The sequence below is a fragment of the Pterocles gutturalis genome, unplaced genomic scaffold (genome assembly GCF_000699245.1).
Source record: "Pterocles gutturalis isolate BGI_N339 unplaced genomic scaffold, ASM69924v1 scaffold7458, whole genome shotgun sequence".
In the NCBI taxonomy this organism is placed as follows: Eukaryota; Metazoa; Chordata; class Aves; order Pterocliformes; family Pteroclidae; genus Pterocles; species Pterocles gutturalis.
The window spans coordinates 42,183-62,364 of record NW_010123177.1 but is presented as its reverse complement, the minus strand read 5'-3'; the positions used below and the strand labels follow the sequence as shown (position 1 = coordinate 62,364).

The following is a 20,182-nucleotide window of genomic DNA, read 5'->3' as shown; positions in this document are numbered from 1 at the left end:
CCCGTCTTTTTTTTTTTTTTTTTTTTTTTTTTTTTTTTTTTTTTTTTTTTTGAGGGGTAGAAGGGGTGGTGGCGGAGGGGGGCAGCACAATTCTAGTGTTGCCACTGAATTCTTCCAAACAGCAAGGAACGGCTTCCCACCCTTCCCTGTGCCTAGCATGCTGCTGCCTAGTGATCAGGGCCATATGAAAAGCTAGAGCTGAGCCTCATCCCATTTGATCCATGGGCTACCATATTGAATGGTGGGGAGAAAAAAAACCCACCATCATTCTGCTTTAAGTACAGAAAATTATGGATTTTGGTCCCGTAAACCATAGGGCAACAGAGCAGAGTCAGGCTCAAGTGCTCAGAAGCACATCACTCAGTAACCCATGAGTAACAGCCTGGCTCTGGACCTCCCTCTTGTGAGCTGCGGTGCAAACCCAGTGGTGTCCAGCCCCATGACACAAACATGGGGATCCTGGAACACAGCAACATGATCAGAAGACCCAAATCCATCGTAACAGCAGGACCCCAGATTTGTGAGCTAGTAGTCAACAACTATCTGTTTCCCACAGAACCAGCTAATCAAACTTTCAACTGAAGTCAATCTGAAGGCAAAATGGCCCACTAAATACAGCCCGAGAACTACTTCTTTAAAATACAGCTCATGGAAAAAAGTTATTCCGTCTGTTATGGGAATCTCTGGTTTTGGTGTACACAGCAACACTGTGACTCTTGCCTTGGCTACCACAGGCCATTACCTTAGTGTTTTTAATCAGGGAACACTGCAGGAAAGTCTGTACCCTAACTGCTGGATGGACATGCCACATTCCAAGCTCCCTTGCAGCTTCCAAATGCCAGCAAGGACACAGGGAGATACAAGCACAACTGCAGGGTTAAATTGGGTAAACCGGCCAAGTCACCTGAACAGATTAAGCACTCTCAACAGGACTCATTCTCCCCACCCCACTTCAGTTACCAAATTAGCATTTGTTGAAGCCACTCCCACAGTACCTGAACATACAGGAGTTTTGTTCTGTACAGAAGAGCCGCTAATAGGCTTGCCATCAGGTGTCACACACCAGCAGTATCCAGTGTAGGTATGGCACTGCACCTGTTTAATAAAACAAAGAGCAGGCATTTCATTTCTCACTCTATCACCCAACACTTTTTTATAATCCAGCATCTTAGTGGAAGTCCCAACCTGGGCACATCACAAACACATGCTTCAGAGTGAGGAGGTCACACAAAAGAGTCATCTTTGATACCGTTATCTTTTCTTTCTCCCCTCACCTCCCTCCCCAAAGAAATTTTTTTTTCTTCTAGTCCGACTCTTTTAGCTGCAATTCAAGAGGCAAAAGAAGGTACAAGTAGTCAGCCGAGAACACTTCAGTCTGGGGATGCAGCAGTTGTGTCTCAGCTCATTCCACCCCCTGCTAAATCCCATTTACTATTTACTGCTAAATAGTCTTCCCACTGTATCCCAGCTGGGATGTGGAAAGGCCACCCTGGCCCAATTCCACAGCCGCTGCTTGAGAACAGCATCTGCGGGCATTTTGAGAGCATTTTGTTCAGTAAACATGGCTGGAAAAATGCAAGACTGTCTTGTCAAACCTTCTCCAGATAGTAACAAGAGAGAGCTTAAATCTATGTCAACCTAGGCTGTAAGAGCAAGATCTAAAATGCTTGCTCTTCATGTATTGACAAGGACTTAAGAACATTTGATGAAGGCTCTAACGAGCCAAAAGATACACAGCGTAAGATTCATCTTGCTTAACTTTAAAGCTCTACTTCTGAACTGAGCATCTAGAATTGCCCACTTCCTTTCCTTACCACAGAAGGACACCAGAATGACTAGTTCAAATGTGGACCTCTAAAGTGAGACTAGATAAATCCCAATCTAGCAGACTGGTCTTAGTAACATCTATGCAGATATTAGTTCAGTGGCATTATAGTTTCATCCAGCTTAACAAATCTAGTTGCAGCCTTTGCCTCAACTTTCACAGAGTGGTTAGCACTTGGATGAAATTCAGGATGCTTTTGACTTCCCTTGAGACAAAAGTAAATTAGCATCACACAGGCATCTGTGTAAATACTAAGAGGTTCCAAAATCCTTTGGATTTCAGTTGTGGCTGAGTGTGCACACCAGTACTTCCAGCATCTTTAAATGGTATAGAAATGTCTGTGTTACTATAAGCTAGAGATGGCTCCTTCAACACATTTCTGAAAAAGGCAGGAAAAGAGATCACTTCAGAAACTGCCTTTTTATTTCACTTGTCAATTGAATTCTGTCCATTCTCTCTTTTTTCCAAACAAGTTCATTGAAGCTGATTTCCCATTCCAGTCCTCTCTACACAGAAGAGTGATGGGGTGTTGGTGCCGTTCCCTTCATTAGGCATCCTTCAGAGCTAAACCAGTCATTCCCCCTTGCTGACAGCTGGCTCCGATTCCCTAAGGTAGCAGAGTTTGTTCACAGACTTAACAACAGTCTTTTTAAAAGGCTTTGAGTATCACATAAAACATGATCTAAGAGCAATTATAACATGGTACCATGTGTTTATCTTGCATTATACTGAAGTGCAAGTCAATCATTTTGCCTCAAGCAAATTCACTCTTAGTAGCCAAAATCAACAATAATCTCATGTACCCACATTACTAAAGGCACTGTCACTGCTATCTGCACACTTTCATTTTAATTCTCTCAATATATCACAAAATTGACTGCAAATTACTCAAAGGTGCTACGAATATAATTAGCAATATCAAGTTGCAAAATATTTCTTATTGCTCAGTCTAATCAATTGCATATTCAAAACAAGTGTGATGGAACTGCTTGGGTTTCTGTGTTTAGTGTTTATCTTTGCTGATCACACACAAAATATTGCATTCCCAACAGCACAAGAAGCTGTCTTTACATTTGATCATTAAATGTAAAAATCTTACCCAGAGATGAAGCCAAATTCCAGGATAAGGTTTTGAATTCATTGGGTAAGATCATTCCATGTTACATTAAAGAAAAAAATCCAGTGCACCCAGCATTTAAAAAAATCAAGTATTAGTGACTTGATAGTCCTTTAGCCAAGCCTTCAGAAAATAACAAAGTATGTGGCACAGGAGTAAAAAAAAATGTATTGACATAAATGTAGGACAGACGCCTTAACTAAGAGCATGTTATGCAACTCATCTCAATGGAGAGCTACCAATTACATACACTCATTTATGCAAGCAAAGCACATTACATTAATAAAAGCAAAGTAATTTTATACATAACTAAACTAATGAATTCTGGTCTTCCTTGAACTGGTATTCCATGACCCCTTCTTCCCCTTGCCTCCATTAAAAAAAGAAGAGAAAAAGAAATAAATCTCAGAATGACAGCACTTTCACAACAACCACATGTTCTCCTGAAGCACCAAATGAATTCCCTGCTATGGATAATAGCAGCAATGAAATCTCAGCCCTTATCCTGAAGGCCAGACAATTATCCATGAAGAACAGACACCTCAGAAAGCTGAAAAATCACTGCAGTTGGCTTTCCTGAATGTCAGTTTTATGTACAAAATAAACTTGATTGCTGTCCTGGTTTCAGCTGAGACAGAGTTAACTTTTTTCAGAGCAGATAGTTATCAGCCATCTTCTCAGCACAAATCCAAACACACTGATGTTTATAGTTGCTGCCAGGACAGTAAAGGAATTTTCAGCATCTCTGCTGTGTCAGTGTCTGCAGCAGCGGGAGAAGCTGGGAGGGAGCACAGCCCCAATTACTGACCTAGGATTTGACCTTAGGTTTAGGACTGAGACCCAAACTGGCCAATGGTGTATTCCAGATCATGCATGTCATGCCCAAGATATAGATGAGGATCTGTCTGGAAGTGCTCTCTTTCTTGCTCTGGGTTGTCTCCCTCTGGATCGCCCCTCTCTCAGGATCGTATCAGTCTCTCGGACACTCGGGCTCTTATCTCTGTTCTGGGAGTGTGGGTTTGGGACTCTCTGCTCTGGGATTGTTGGCCAGGAATGGGCTGAGCCTTGATCATCAGGTGGTGAGCAGTATCACTGTGTACCACTCATCTGTATATTTGTCTATACTACTACTAACCATTATTATTATTTTTCATATTATTGTAGTTTAGTTATTAAATTGTTCTTATTGCAACCCATGAGCCTCTCTTCCCTTTACCCCTTTAATTCTCTCCCCCATCCCTAGGAGCAGGGAAGGTAAGCAAGTGGTTGTTGTGGTTTTGGATGCCATCCAGGGTCAAAAGTATGACCATTGCTAACGAAGCTGCAGCTACAGAATGCTCATTACTGCTGGAAAGGAACATGACAGAATTTGACATCTCAAATTAACATACACCTGTCCAACAGCCGAACATTTTAAGTTATGTTATAAGGAATCAGAGAAATAAAGCCTGCAAATCATTTGAGGTCTTCCAACAGATTCCCCATTAAGAGATACACTTTCAAAAATCAAATTGCAGTTTAAAGCCCTGCAAGCATCTGAATATCCCTGATCGTGCAGGGCACTGTTCCTCTTTTTCAGGGTGAGATATATGCCATCTCAGCTGTGCCTCAACTGAAGGATGAAAACCGTAAGGGACAAACCCAACAAAAATTGCTCTGCCACCACTGTCCAAATTAAGAGTGTAGCAGCAGCTCCTCTATTCCCCCCTGCCATCACAATGCATGAAATCAAACAGCAGCTAACACACTAGTCACTGGCCACATTCATAAACACCTGCTCTTATCAAGTTCATTACAACATGAAAACATCATGGGGTAGTCACTGGCAGACGACTCTGCCTCTTAATTTCCTGAGGGAAAAAGAAGCTGCTATTGGAGTTTCTTCAGTATCTCTCTGTCAATGCCAGAATCGGACTCCCAAGCAGTCCAAAGCTTCTCAACAAGCAAGCAGCAGCATCCCTTTACAGCCACTTGACAAAGGAGTATCAAGGGGTTGTTTCCAAAAGATAAACCGGAAATGGGAGAGACATTGCATGCACGTGTGTAAGGGAGAGGACGGGGCAAGGCACTAATTCTGTGGTGGCTGAAACCAGTCTCTATGGAGATGAGGAAGCAGAAGTTTGCTGTAAGAGGCTTGAGAGTGCCTTGGACAAGCACTGGGCTGAGCACAGGAACAGCAACCCTCAGACTAGCTTCTCACTGCTCTTCAGATGAAGAACTGGGTAACCGATTCCTACCCCATCACAGATCAAACATTTCCTGGCTCCTTCCATAATGGAGGGCAGAGAGAAGAAGGGACAAAAACCATTCCTTCTGCATTCAAAGCAATACTTCAATAGAGAACTAAAAACACATCCAGTTTTTGAATGGCACTGCTGAGGGTGAGGGCAGGCAGCAGGGCTACTACCCGCACTCACAGCGTGAGGCAAGGCTACAAACCCTGGCTGCACCCAGGTGCTCCTTGTAAACACTGTAAAAACAGCTAAATAAATTGTTCCAAGTCAGTAAGTCATCTGGTCTGACCCAGAGAGCAGAATCTGCAGTGTCACACTTTAATAAAGCCTTTCCTCTGTTTGAGCCATTGAGGCTCATCTAGCAAGTCCACTGAACCCAAGTTAGTGGCCCACAGTCAGCATGCTGGCCTGATGCCTATTTATCCTCCCTGTGAGTGGTGATGCCTCTGTTCTGATTTAAATGTCTTGCTGTATTGCTTAGACCCTGGATCTTGTCATACTTCCTCCTAGATTAAGAGTCAGCTGACTATTGTCAGAAGCGTGCCTTGCCTTTACAGACAATTTTAGGGAGCTATGAATCAGGTTGCATCTTAAGTTTGAGCTTCTTTGGGACTGCAACACCTTAAATCATTCTTGTCACTTTTTCTGTTCCCTGCTCACTTTTAATTCTTCCCAAATTATGTTGTGCAGACAAATATTCCCACCAGGGCTTTATGCAACAGCCACCTCCCTCAAGTCTATGCACCATTCAAGAAATGCTTGCTTCACAGGAATTTCACTATTCATATAACCAGGGAAAGAAGTGATTTGTGTCAAAAGAATCTTAGCCATGGTCAAGGGCATTCTCAACACACACTCTGGCACAGATACCATTTTTAGCTCAGGAGAGGGACCCCCAAGAGAGAGACTCTGCTTCTGACGCAGAACGCAACCCTTTAAAGTTAAGAATGATCTTACATTGTCGCTCCTTTAGGATGTCCACTCCTGCTTTTACAATCTATTCCTTTGCTCTCTTGACTGATACTTCTTTGAAGAAATGCCACATATAAGCAAAGCTGCTACATCCTTACTCATCCATGGGTTATCTTTAGCTCAACATACAAACAAGAAACACAATGAGAGCTGCAGGAAGAAAGCAAGTGCATAAGTTGCAGACAAATGGAAAACTGCTCTGACAAAGTCAGCCCAGTCACTGATCCCATCATAAGATGACAGGTTTGACTTATGCGCTCACTTTAAGAGAAATAGCAGTGCTGCATCAGAGCTGCACCAGCAGCTGCAGTTTTGAGAGCCTTAAAGTCAAAGAAACTCTCCAAGGAGACTTGCTCTCAGCCGCTTGTATGCAGACTTCCAAGGAAAAGAAACCACTGCTAGACAGTGGAAGGTGGTGGCAAATAGCAAGACACACCACAAAAAGCCCCACAAGACTACACTCCCAAAGTAGGGTTAACATTATTCATGTTCATATTAATCTGTCTGAAACAGATCCCCTCTAAAACCTCAGCAACCTTTTCTAAAAAACTGCTTGGGGGAAAACTATGAAGAATGCAAGTCTCTCTCAGCCCATGGCAACAAGCCCAATGGCACTAGGCAGCAAAAGAAAGTGTGCAGATTACCCACTAGAGCCTGTTGTTTATGAAGAACAGATCACAGCAGGTTAAGTGCAGCATGGAAAGGGAATGGCATTTATGCAAAATACAGCATAACAGCAAAAAGGAGAGAGCAAGTCTTGGGAACAGAAACTAGTTTAAGTCGTGTCCAATTTTGCACAACAGTATGTGACCTCAGTTATACAATTAATCAAATTACTCATATCAAACAAACATTCTTATGTTGTGAATAACTCAAATTTTATCTGTATGCTTATATTACTGTGGGCTAAGCACTGAGAGCTTTTGTTATAGGAACTAATATACCCCACACAGACTGAAATATAAAGAAATGGCAATTCCAGAGCAATTCATGAGTTCTGCTCCTGTTTACAGTCATCCCATCATGCCTGCAATGCCAGCACACCTTCCATGCTGCAAATCCATGCCACATTTTTAGATGTGTAAGCAGTGGTAAAAAGGGATTTGATAAGATCTTTGCAATACACAAACTTCCAGAATAAGAGAAGCAGCAGACATGGTGCATAGAAGCAGTTATGAAACCCAGTGAACTGACAGGTGCCTGCTCCTCTGCATGCAGTACACAAAACCCATCCTAACTAGCCATGCCCAGGAAAACTGGCCATTCAAGCAACAGAATCGGTGGCAACACTTCTTTTCAGTCTTCACAGACAATGAATAAAGAGATTATACAAGTGCTCAAGACACACAGGATGTCTCCCTAACGGAGGCTTTAAATGCAAGCCAAACCAAGGTCTTTGCCTTCAGGACCTCCTCCCTTTCACCCCTGTTACCACATCTGACTGCTGGGTCTCAGAGCCAACTGTCCTGCGGGGAAGCAGGGGGAGATAAGGCGAGCATGCTGGTCACAGAACAGTGGAGTAGCTGCGTTCTCTCCACCACTGTACAGCCCCATCCCATTTCCAGTGGGTCCAGGTGTAAATTCACAGTTTTGTACTGCATGCAATTCCAGGGGCTGGAAAGTGCACACTTGAGCTTCTTTCAGAGGAACAGCCTCACTTAGTGCTGCTTTCAGGGTTTACCCATGGTGATTACAATGTAGTTTCTAATCAAGAGGATGATGATAAACCACAAAAGCAACAGTTCAATCTGGTTAAGACCAAACAGGTTCTGTGACCACACAGTTACCACTACTAAATGCAGCTCCCAAACCTGCACTGTTTGTGTTTTTAACTCCTGCAAAACTTTCAAGAATTTCCAACAATTAATTAGACAGAAACCCAGATCTTTTGAAGTCTGATGGCAAAGACAATGATGTAGGCCTAAACACCTACTGTGCTTGCATCTACAAAAAAACAGCCTCAGCTCAAGACCTGAAAGCAAGTCATTCACGCCTTGAGTGAGCGCTGTAGCAATTCAGACATTTGATACTCTAATATATGCATGCACCTTTATTTCCCCTCTTGATCAGAATTTTTCTTCTACCCAAAATATTCCTCCAGTAACAGTTACATAGAAGGAGGGAAGTTGTTGAAAAAATTTCCCTCGCCAACTCTACATACAGGGTATACAGCCTGAAGCATATGCATCTGCTTAGATTCCTGTTGGGACGGGGATTCAAGGTTGAAGAGCATGTTGGGCATTTCTCCTGGAAGCTTCATTGAGAGGTGCTGCTCTGCTCTGGACTTCCCAACTGAGATTTTGGAGTTTGGATGCAGCAACTCTCTGGGTACTGAACCAGAATAAACTAATAACAGTTCAGAGCTGACTTCAGCAAAGCCTCAGGGGCTTCAAGCACTGGCCTACACAGCTTCCCTGTGGAGCAGAACCATAGGGTGCCAATTCTCTGCACAAGAGATGCAGTGTCCAAACCACCTCCACCAGACGAGATCTATTCATGAGTTGCTGGAACCAAAAACTGTTTAGACTGTTCACCAAAATTCTAATTTTTATACATCTTTTTAAAATAAAAGTTTAATTAATTTGGACCAGAAGCTAAAGGAAATATTTGTCTCAAATGCAGGTTGAAACCAGCTAGCTTCCTCAGACATTGTTCTTCATTCACATCTTATGCAGGGACAGCGACCTTAAATGCTACAATACAAATGATGAAGCCGGTTCCTGAGGTACATGGCACATGGGGTATTTTTACAATCCAAGGAATGATATGAATTTCAGTTAATTCCACCTACAAAGGGATCAGAGGCTTCCTTCATCATGCCAGGTAAAACAAAAGTATTTTAGTGTTCATAGATAGGACTGAACAGAAGAAGAATGTGAACTATCGTTTGGCTGCCAGCTGAAAACACACAATTTTTGTAAGCAGTTTCATGCTACCCCTCTATTGGCAACCCACACTGACCAGGGAATGTGCAAAAAAGAGGCTCAGCAATTGCTTCACAATCCAGACACCAGAACCAAACTTCCAGACAAACCTGTCTGAAATGAAGCTTTATCAACTGCAGTCTCAGTCCAGCTTATTAGGACAAAAATTTTACCGGCACCCCCTACTTTACTCTCCAAGAGGTTGACGGACAGCTGACAGAGACATTGGAAAGTCAGCTTTCCTTCCTCTTTTTTTTTGAGCCATAAAGTTTAGCATGGAACACTTAATTGGCCCACTGTGCTAAGTTTTATAAGTATTCCCCTCCAGTGCCAACATAACCTGAGCAGCTCGACACAAAATCAGATTTCAACAATTGGACTGGAAGAAACTGCAGCCACCTTCTCTCTTACCCCCACCTTCCCAAGATGGTCCACCATGTACACAAATATGATGCTGCCCCAAAGAAGTATGCAAAGTTGGCAGGATGGATAAAACTTTTCCCACTTTGCCATTAAAAAACAAAAACAAAACAAAAACACTCCCACACACTAGATAATGGGAGGGTAACACTGAGGGGGGGAATAAAAATTTTTGGTGGGTTATCACAAAAAAATCTTCTCTCTCTCTTCTTCCTCCAGGCATCACAAAGTGTTTGAACCAACCCCAAAGCTTTTTGTCTTTCTCATCTTTTTGAAGCCAACATTGATTATATGTATGAATTTTTTTTTTACCTTCAAAAGATGTTGCAAACAATTACTAATGAATCCTAAAATTTCTCTGAGGCACAAGACCTCTAGAGCAGTGCTAGATATAGTGAAGCTAAGGCAAAAAAAGTTGTGTGTTTTAGCTAAATTCACAAAGCAGAGATCGTTAGGGTTGCAGGATTTTGGCTTTTGAGATGTGTGCCAAACTGAGCAGGGAGCATACCCCTCCTACCTGTTAGGGAACTGCACATGAGCTATTTTTAACACCCATTTCAGTTAGCACTGGGGGACTGCTCAATATGTTAGTCATAACAGAACCAAGTATCACTCTTCATTCCCACCCTGCCTTGGCAAACTACTCTTCCTCCCAAAATGTCCTTCACGAAGGCTTTCTTTTTGCCATAACTATTTCAACTTCTCCAGAATTCTGAAGGACTTCTCCCAGTCCAACTATTTCTGAAGAAAGCTCAGTGACCAGGACTCACTATTCATTTTTTCACAAATATTAAAAGGCCAACAAACCATAAGCCTCCTCTGCTACCCCTTGCCTGAGATAATTGCGTCTCAAGAGAAGGACCATTATGAAACACTCTGCAATCCCAGCACATCATTTAGTTGCAGCAAGTGAATAGTGAAGAATCAAAAACCCAAACAAAGCAGTCTCATCTCTCTGCTAGACCCCCAAACAACAACAGGGCACACAACAGGGAACAGGAGTCTGTCCCTAGCAATTACCCTGCGGAGGGAAGAGGCTCAACAGACCACTCTTTTTTGTCAGGATAGATGAAGGACAGGCAGCAGCAGTTTCGTCCACCCTGTTTTTGTGTGAGCCACAGCTCTCTTTGCAGCTCATCTTCAGGGAAAAATTGACCTGCCCTGCAACTTGGTTTTGTTTCTGTGCTATACTGGAGATTGATGCCATTTGTTTCTGTGCTACATTGGAGATGAATGCCATTACATATGCATGTGTCTTTTAAGGTATGGTGATTGAACCAAAGCTTCCAGTTCATTAAACAAGTCCCCAGCTTTCAACACTCTCACCTGAGTAACTGAGTCAGAGAGTGCACCCATGCTGCTATCATCACTTAGCTCAAGTCTTAACACTGAAACTCTGCAGCCATTGGGAGCCTGGCTGAAGGAAGCCAATAGAAATTTTACCTGCATGAATGATCCATCCTCATTGCATTCTGGGATGAAGACTGCTTCCTGGGGCTTCTTTGCCTGTTCCAGTGCTTGAGCTCTCTCTAATCGACACTTGCTTTGGCCAGCATCTACAACGAGAACAGCAAAACCCACTCAGATTGCAAACACCATTTGGCCTCTTTAGAAGCTACCAGATGTACCATGCAGCTGTGAGGGGGAAAAATCCCAAACAAATATAATCCTACACATTAACGAGGCAGCTATGGAGTTAACACTCATGATCCCGAAGACAAACATGAACCTAGACAATCACTATGAGCCACTGAGCTATGTGCCAGTTAATGAAGAGCTGCCTGATTTCCTAGGCATTAGTTTCTATGGGCATCCAAGGGCTCTGGTAGCTTCTTCCAACAAGTGCTGGAGCACAATGTCCACGCACCAAAAGGCCTTCCCAGAGGAAGCCGTGTTTATGTTAATATTAACAGCCTGAAACTAGATGGCTGAGCATATGCCAAGTAATTCAGGCCCAGAGACAAGTGATGTGGAAGAAGGGATGGCCTCAGGAAAGGTTCTTCTCTGAGCAACTCTCCCAGTAAGATGCTAAAATAACCAGCCACTCATCCAAACCTCCCCCTTTGTGTAGTTTAGATAAGGTAGATATGCCATTGCTTGTACTTTCCTGAAACCCAGCTTCTACCTCTAGTCCCACTTCTTACTGCCAGGCATTCATACTTACTTTGTCATATCAGTTACCCACTTTGCTGTCAAGGAAAAACATTGCTCTGCAAGCAGAGCTTGAAGGGGTTAAGATTTCAGCTCTGTATTTATTTCACATGATGGTAGCATGTAGCATAACTTAACCCCTTCCAGGTCCAGCTCACTGTTACAGAGCATAGACCCAGATAAGCCTAACTCTGATGACTGATGGGTCAAAAGACGAGAGTTCTGCCCTGCAGAGATACAGATTGACTCAGTGTTTACATTCAAAAACATGTCTAAAAGTACTGCTTTTCAGTCTAGAAAGAGAAGAAAAACAGCAAACATCTGTTTCCATGGGACTCTGACACAGGGACTGGCACCTTCTTCCTCTTCCCATGAATCCACTGACTGAAAGATTTTTCAATACAGAAGCTGCAAAATCTTACCAGAATCTTTCAGCAGCACCATAGAGAGTGACCAAGGTCGAACCCCCCTTCTACCAGGGATGGACATCACACTGGTTAACAAAAAAATTCCACTGGATCCCCAGAGATCCCATATTCTGCTTCACAGACCACATGAACTTCAACAACAGAATATCTAATACCAGAACTGAATTAAAAAGCCAAGCTGTGTTCTCAGATCAGTTGAGTTCACATTGCATGGCAACAGAAGTGATTTCCACCTAAGCATATCTAGATGCAGAAACCAATGATAATACTGTAAATAGTTTTGATAAAGACACAGACCAAAGCTTTTAAGTTGAGTACTTTATTTACACAACTGATGACTCAAGAGGCTAAGTTTCTGGTTTGCCAACTGGAAATGTGTTTCATTATGGACATCACACCCTTCTCTTTGGAAAAAGTAATTATTCATAGCAATAATATACAGCACAGATGCCTGTAGCTTGGGCACTGGGTTACAAAGCAAGAGTGACCATATCAACTCTGCCACTGACCCACTGAGAGACTACAAGTCAGTCATCTTGCCTCCTTATGACCTTGATTCATTCTGATCCTGTGTCACTCTCATCTTCAGACTGTAATTTGTTCATGGGGTGTTTGCTCCCTTAGCACATGGAGCTTTGATCTCAGGTGGACCTATTATGAGCTTGTATGAAGAGCAAGACTGTTAACTCATAGAATGAAAAGACTTTCTTGAATAAAATTTACACAGAATTTAGAGAAGCAGTTTTTTTTTTTTTTTCCTAATTAGCCATGATACAACCTCTAAGCTGGAATTTCCTTTTTTTCCCCCAGCTTGCCAAACCTCGATTGCACACATCCACTGAAGGGTGGTCCTGCCAGCAGTACTGACCCTTCCAACACATGCTTGCTCTTAGCTGAAAAGGAAGCACTGGCAATGCTGTTAACTGGAACACCTAACTATCACCTGCAGATCTTCTGTTCAAGCTTAAGAGTCTAATCTTGCTTAGCATGACATATGACATTATTACAAAACCAGATGCTCTGGCTGCACCTTCTGTTTTACAGCCAGCTGTCTGACTAAAAACACCTTCGAGTTCTGCTTCACAGGAGACAACTAAGTAGCAAAAAAATCAGCACAGATTATGCAGATCTGCACATATAAGGAAAGAAGAGAGTTGTGAATTTCTCATGTGACAATCAAAGCACAGATGCACAAATGAAAGTGTGTTTTCTAGTCTCTCCATCTGAGGATACAGGACTGTAGACAGGCGTACCTGGTTCCTCTCCTGAACATAAAACAGAAACATAAAGCATTTCCACATAGCATCTACTCTAGTGCTGGCATTCTCACAATGACATGTCTGAAACCGGATGCTTCACCACACAGCTGGTAGGAACAAACATTTTGTGGTATCCCCTGCAGTACAAATACATTAGGAGCCCAGGCAGAAGGGAGACTGAGATCTTTGTCCAGTCTGCGTAATGAGCAGACAAACATGCACATAGTCAAGCCCTTACCATAAGGAGAAGATAATACAAACATGTTATTGCTAAAGCGATTATGTCCCTCCTGGCAATTTTAACTGGCCCTTATAGACTGACCTCTGTACTACCACCCAGTAGACCACACGGTGTAGCACACCACCACTACACCACAGCACTTAGAGCTCATCACTGTTGCAGCATCCTCTTTTGCAATTCAACCCTTGGCTCAAGTAATGCCGCTTCACAAATTGCTGCTGAAGTGCAGAGAAGAGACAATTTTTCTCCTGTTCATGAACACTCATCCCTGATTACTTCTCCCATCCTCCCTCATTGATTTCCAAAGGTCATACCACTCCTTTTACAGCCTTGACTTGGAACAACCACCTATATACCACTCTGTCTGGAGAGGTGTGTGTGTACCACTATCTTTTTTGTCTGTCATTTCACAGTTCAGTTCCAGTAAAAACAGTGCCTTTAACATCAACATTTACCAGTTTGTTTTTAAAAGGACTGTCAATCCTTCTCTTCCTCACCCCACAGGCTGGTATTTTTATAATGTTTGCATCAACATGTGATTTCAGTGAAATGACTTCACCTTGCTATTTTTGTTTTGTTAATTAGAAAACGTAAAATATTACATAAGTGCCAAATGCTAAAAAGTAGCTGCCAAATAGCTCACACCAAATAAGATGCATTACAAATTCTACTAAAGCCTGATGTTATGATGTAGATTCATATACCCTATTCTGCATTTCAATTGTTTACCTGAGTATTTCGGCACTTTTTCTTCCCTCCTCTTAAAAATGTTCTCCAGAGTATCAAACACCAAGCTTATAAAACAGAATGGTATTAATGCATTCCCATTTCACGGTCCAGACAGACTGAATAGGACATTCTCCCCTTCCTTACATAATGTGAAAAACCAAAACAGGAAGACTTTTTTAAAAGCAGAGCTGTTTAATAATTTGACTTTAAGTATCTTCAAACTTAGGACAGATTTACCGCAGCTCAAAAAGATGACTTTTAAAGAAAATTAATTCTTAAGTTGGTAGCTGGCAACTAGGAGATAGTGAACAACAAGTGATGTTTTTGACATCTGTGGCCTAATCTGCAGAATGCAGGTGCACATAATTTTGGATTTTGCAATGAAGTTGGCTAGTTACCATGGTTGATCTTATCCGTGAACAGTTTATTCAAATGAGACCACCATGTCCCTCATAATATACACAGTGCACTCCTGAATAGGCCCCAAGAACTCCAGCATCCTCTCTTCCGCAGGCAGAGGCAGTTTTGGCACTACACAACATCATGGTACAAAGACCCAAGTCATCCAGGCATCCACTTAACACTGGCAGCAAATCTATATGATGCAACCACAAAAATCTAGCTATTTAATTTTACTTTGTTTTTATCAGAAGCTGAAAGGGCAAAAATTGATCCAAGCAGCTTTTGAACTATTTCTAATTCTATTAGGTAACTGTCTCACATACAGGCCAGGTGAAGTCAGCAGATTCATACGCATTCAACTCCAGCTAATGATCTGTGTCTTTGCATAAAACAGGCAAAAATGGAACCTGAGCAAACTACAAAAACATGCCCATCTGTCCCACGGGGCATCAATCATTCTCCACTCTCCCCATTGCTTTCCACTTTTCTGACAAGTCCTACACCTGGAATCTCCAACTTCTTTCCTTTCATGCTGACGTGCTTTGCTCCTTCTTTGATATCCACATACCATTTCTACTCCAGCATTCCCTTACTTATTTGGAGCATACCTAAAAACATGCCTAAATTTGCAAAGTGATTGAAAGCATAATTTCAGGTTTTATTGACTAACTGCTGCCTAGGAGGGACCCCATTTATTCTCCCTTGACTTCCTTGATAAGAAAGCTCAAAGACAAAACACATGGATCTGCATGTAGCAGGTAGCCAGCGGATTGAAAAAAAAAAAAGTGATTTCAAAATATCATCTCCTGTCCAACAAGAACAGTAGGTAGAGATTACCTTCAAACAACCCACTACCAGTGAGAATGAGACCTTCCTTTCCAGCACATTAGCCACAAGTTGTGTCTATTCAGGTGTCCCAGGAGACGGGCTGAAGACTCCTGTTAAAATTCCCACTAGTAACTTACAGTTAGGTTCATTCTGCATAGTGACTTGTGATCAAAGAACAAGCTCTATACCAGCAGACTTCCAAAACCAACCACTATAAACCTAAAGGGGAATTTTTAGAACACTCCCACCCCTTTTTTTTTTTAATTATTTTTATTAAATAGACCAAAGAAGTTCCTAGGAACCAACCAGTTAACATAGAACTTAAATGTGTTTTAAGCCACAGATATCCAATATATACTAACAATCACTGCATAGTCCTGACAGCTTGCCAAGACTCATTTAACAAGTATTTGTCCTTCATCCCTGCAAAGTTTTGAGGCAGAACTCTTATTTGACATCAGATCTTAAGATGCCTGCTGACAAAAGATCCGGGTAGGAGTGCTTGGCTGTGTGTTTTATGCACAGCTTCACCATCTGGAACTATTCTCTGGAATCTCATCAGTGAGGCTCCATTTGTCATGGATACTGGAGTTTGATCATCTTAAGCTACTCCTGACTTTTAACCCTTTGGGATGTGTGAGTGAGGGTTCGGAGGGAGTTCAGATAATTTAGCACTGAAAGAATTTCATTGAAAATCTTGTGAGGAAGCTAGCAAGGAATAAGAGCAGTATAAGAGTTACAGATCCTGAAGGGCTGTCAAGATTTCATCTTTAAAGGTCCTTAGTTTCTTGAGAGCTAAGCTGAATCACAAAGGTTCTGTTCTCACTATGGAAACCATTCTACTTGCCTTGGCACAAGCAGTGTTGAAGGTATCGGCATATGAAATTGGAAACCTCTGGTAATCTTGGGTGCAGAAATGCGCCTTGCTGTCCACGATATACTTCCTTTTTTCCTTATTTTAGTTACCTGGGGGTTTTTTTCCCCGCCTCAGAGAAGTTTAAATCGCTCATTTCATAAGGATAAGTTCTCGGATATGGTATCTATCACAATTGCATGTGACTGGGCTGACGGCCCATGGAATCCCTTCCAGTTCTATGCGAGTTCCCCTGTAGAGCATCCCTGTCATGCAGAAGGAATGAAGGCTGTTCAGGGTGAACTGCAGAAGGTGCTCAAATACCGCTGGTGATACCTTCCTTTGTGTGAGTACAAGATACAGACCTGGCCAGCCGCCTGTAGTAGCACACCTGTCTCACACCTGTCTATTTGCCAAGAACAGTGATCTTCATGCACAAGAAGAGGTCATATTCCTCATGCGACTAGAAAAACAAAATACCTTTCAACAGCAACACACGGAAATTACCAGGAAGGTTAAATTTGAATGTGATAGTTAAAAGAATATTCCTACTTCCCATGGATTCATGGCAGTGCTAATGGGTTAAAAGCAAGACTTGCAGTTGTCAAACGCTCTCAGGTTATTAGGTAACGTATAGTTCCACAGGGTAAGAGGAAAAAGGAAAGAAGAACACGAGCAGTTTCAGCTAAACATTTGTGTCTGAGAGCACACTGAGGAAAATATACTATACCTGTGTTTAAGACAAAAAAAGTCTTTGGTTACCTCTTTGGGACTCTGCAATCAGGATATACAGTAGGCTGCATAGTTTGGCAATCAACATTTTCCTCACTTCCAGAAACAGACACTTTCGCATATAGATGTACCACATTTCAGATCCCATGTTTGAAGTGACTCAACAGTGCTAGTTTATGTGCTAATATCAGCTTTGGAGCTGCTTATCTAAGCCACTCTGCTCAACTGACGAAAGCAAAAGCAGGACTCCCACTCTACCACCTCTTATTGTGATACTCAAAAATGCAAGATAACAGTCTAACTGCTCCTTTGGTCCTGGGAAGGAAGCTTCTGGGTTTCTAGTACTCAGAAAGTAGTATCATTCAAAGGCGTTTTTCTATGCTATGGGAGAGAAGCTGCCATAAAGCAAGGCAGCAGTGGTGAGAAGAAACAAAAAAAAAAAAAAAAAAAAATCACACAAGTAATTTTTTTTCCAATGTGAAACTTTTTTAAAGAGAGCAATATTTGAGGTCATGCTCCTAATTCATCTAAACTATAAAGCTTGTCAATACATTGAAAAGGGATTTCCATTTTAGAACAAATTATGACAAAGATACATTTTTATAGTAGTAAAAAAGCCTTCACAAACAAAAGTCAGGCTTAAATGCATGCCTACTTATCCTTCCACAGGGATTTTAATGAGTTTCTCCTGTCACTTTAACCAATTGCCAAAAACATCTGTGCCATCTGCCCTCTGAGTCAATTGTGCTCTCAGAAAACGCACTCAACTTGATTTTTCATTTCACTGCAGAAGCAAACCATTTGTGTGACATGACACCAACATTCCTCAAAAACGTTGCAACTTCAGACTATGCTGAAGAGCTGAATTGAGAGAGAAACAACATTCTAACTTTTAAGTAGATGTGTAAGAGCAAACAGGCAAAAAAAAGAGTCCATGTAAAGCGTTGCATGCATTCTGTCTTCTTAATTAGCTCAGCACAGGAAGGCTGTGTGTGTCTGAAAAGGGACTAAACATCTAATGTGCACCACATGTTCCTCCCCACTACACATTCCTATCAGTATCTCAGTTCCTCACCAGCACAGGTAGCCAGGAAGATCTCTTCTTTCAGGATTTGATTTTGCATTGCCATAGGGCCAACTCCTCCTGCTCTATGGATGCATACTTCAGCCCTTCATCAGTGTTGTCTCTGGCTCCGCTGCCTTATTTCATTGATAATTCGGTTGGTTCTTACTCCTGCCACCTAAACCCAGACTCGGACTCCCCTGCTCACACGAATGCACAATTTCAAATAGATTACTCACAGAGCACAGTACTAAACTCAAAGGTCTATGAATCCAGTTTCTTATGAGATAGGGCTCCCATTCCTCCCCTTAAAGGCACTGGAAATCCACCTACCTTTGCACCGACCACGATGTGTCACGCTCAGACTTGACTCCCGGCATTTGGCTCTCTGATAGTCACACATCGACTCGTATGTTCTGCCGTCGGAGGCACAGAGGGGTTTGGACTGGGACCTGGAGCAATGCAGGTTACACTGAGAGTCTCTGTCACGGTCACTTATTAAAAACTGAAGAAAGTGAAAAAAGAAGGGAGGGGGGGAAAAAATTGTTTGGTTGGTTTCCCAAAACAGAGCACAGTGCATTTTGTTTTTATGACAATAGCAATATGGTCTATAATGTAGTTTAAGCTGCCTACCAAAGCCGACTGCCTGAAGGGAACTTAAAATGAAACACGTACGTCTTTAAAAAAAAAAAGTTAAGGGTCTTTGCTGTTCCATTTTCTTTAATAGAATGGAAACATTACTCACTCTGCCTCACCTCTGAAAACATAAGATGTGCAAAGCCAAACACAACCCACACGGGAAGGGCAATACTGAGTCACAACCACCCAGTTTGCCCAGTGCCCTGCTGTAAACAGTACCTGGTACTAGACAATTTTAGTCAGAGGTACAAGAAACTTATCATCAAGGATGGAGAAACCCAAATAACCTATCAAGATTGGCCTTGGTAGTTGAACCATGATGTGGCCAGCTTTATATCACCAGTTATTTGTTTATCACTACTTCTGTCATCTGCAACAGCGTACCTGCACATTCCCAAAGCCATGTTTTGTTCTTTCCCGAGGACATCCTGCCCAGCTGGCAATTGTATTCCATGTATCCCACAATCTAATTGCACACAACGTGAAAAGCTATTTCCTTTCAGAAGTTTTAATTTTTTGTCCTTCTGAACACCTCTTCTTCCCAAGCATTCAGTTCGGATGCAGCCTGTTTTGTATAAATATGGCATTCTTTTCTTCTCAGCTTCTCAATGGGAACAAGCCCAGTCTCCCAATTCCTCACCCAGAAGACTTCCTCTGCACCATGAGCACTGCTGTTTCCCTTCTCTCAAGACAGCCTGGCTTCTGCCTTATGTTTTGAAGATGGAGAAACTCACAATGCAAATGAATGAGCCCCCATTTTCTGTCCACTTGTTCCCTGCAAATCCCAGCATCTGTTGTACCCTCAGCCGCCCTCTGAGCTGCCTGTAGGGATACCCAGATCTCTCTCCCAAGTCCATACTGTCTTCCTGAGGACCCTGCCTCCCAGTCTTCTTTCCATAACCACTGGCATAAAGCTTTGGCAGGACGTGATAGCAGCATCCCTTTTCACTTCCCATGCTACCCCAGTTAGTGGTTAGTCAGGCAGACCTTTTACTATTACCCAAACCCAACAACCTGCTCACAGGACGATTTCAGGGGACCCCTGAAACAAGTCCATGAAAATTAAGCAAAGAAAAGGGAAGTGAAACCTGCCTTCACTTCTCAAGCTCCTATCTATTAAGCCTCTCGCGAGCCTGGGGGGGGCCAGAGTTGCACTCTAATGCCCCAATATCCCAGCTGCTGTCAAAGCACTGAGGAGCTCAGCATTCCGGAGCTGGCTGGCAAGTGGGCACCGACTGACACCCTGCCTGCACACACAAAGCCACGGCTCTCCAAGCGTGTTGATGGCTGGATGCCTTACAGGGAAGTGTGAGTCATTGCCATAATCACCTTGGTGTTACAGTTGCCTACAAAGCTGTCTGCTCT

At 42.5% G+C, this 20,182-nt stretch overlaps 1 protein-coding gene across 1 annotated transcript in view; it reads right to left on the bottom strand.

Moving 5' to 3' along the window:
* Positions 1-19,773, bottom strand: part of SMOC1 (SPARC related modular calcium binding 1) — an 87,841-nt gene extending 68,068 nt beyond the window's left edge. Inside the window, exons 1-4 of the mRNA XM_010077805.1 lie at positions 19,552-19,773; positions 18,512-18,683; positions 10,936-11,048; positions 996-1,095 (exon numbers count right to left, since the gene is read on the bottom strand). Coding sequence (XP_010076107.1) covers positions 996-1,095; positions 10,936-11,048; positions 18,512-18,683; positions 19,552-19,773 — 607 coding nt within the window. The remainder of the gene's footprint in view (positions 1-995; positions 1,096-10,935; positions 11,049-18,511; positions 18,684-19,551) is intronic.
* Positions 19,774-20,182: the final 409 nt, after the last annotated feature.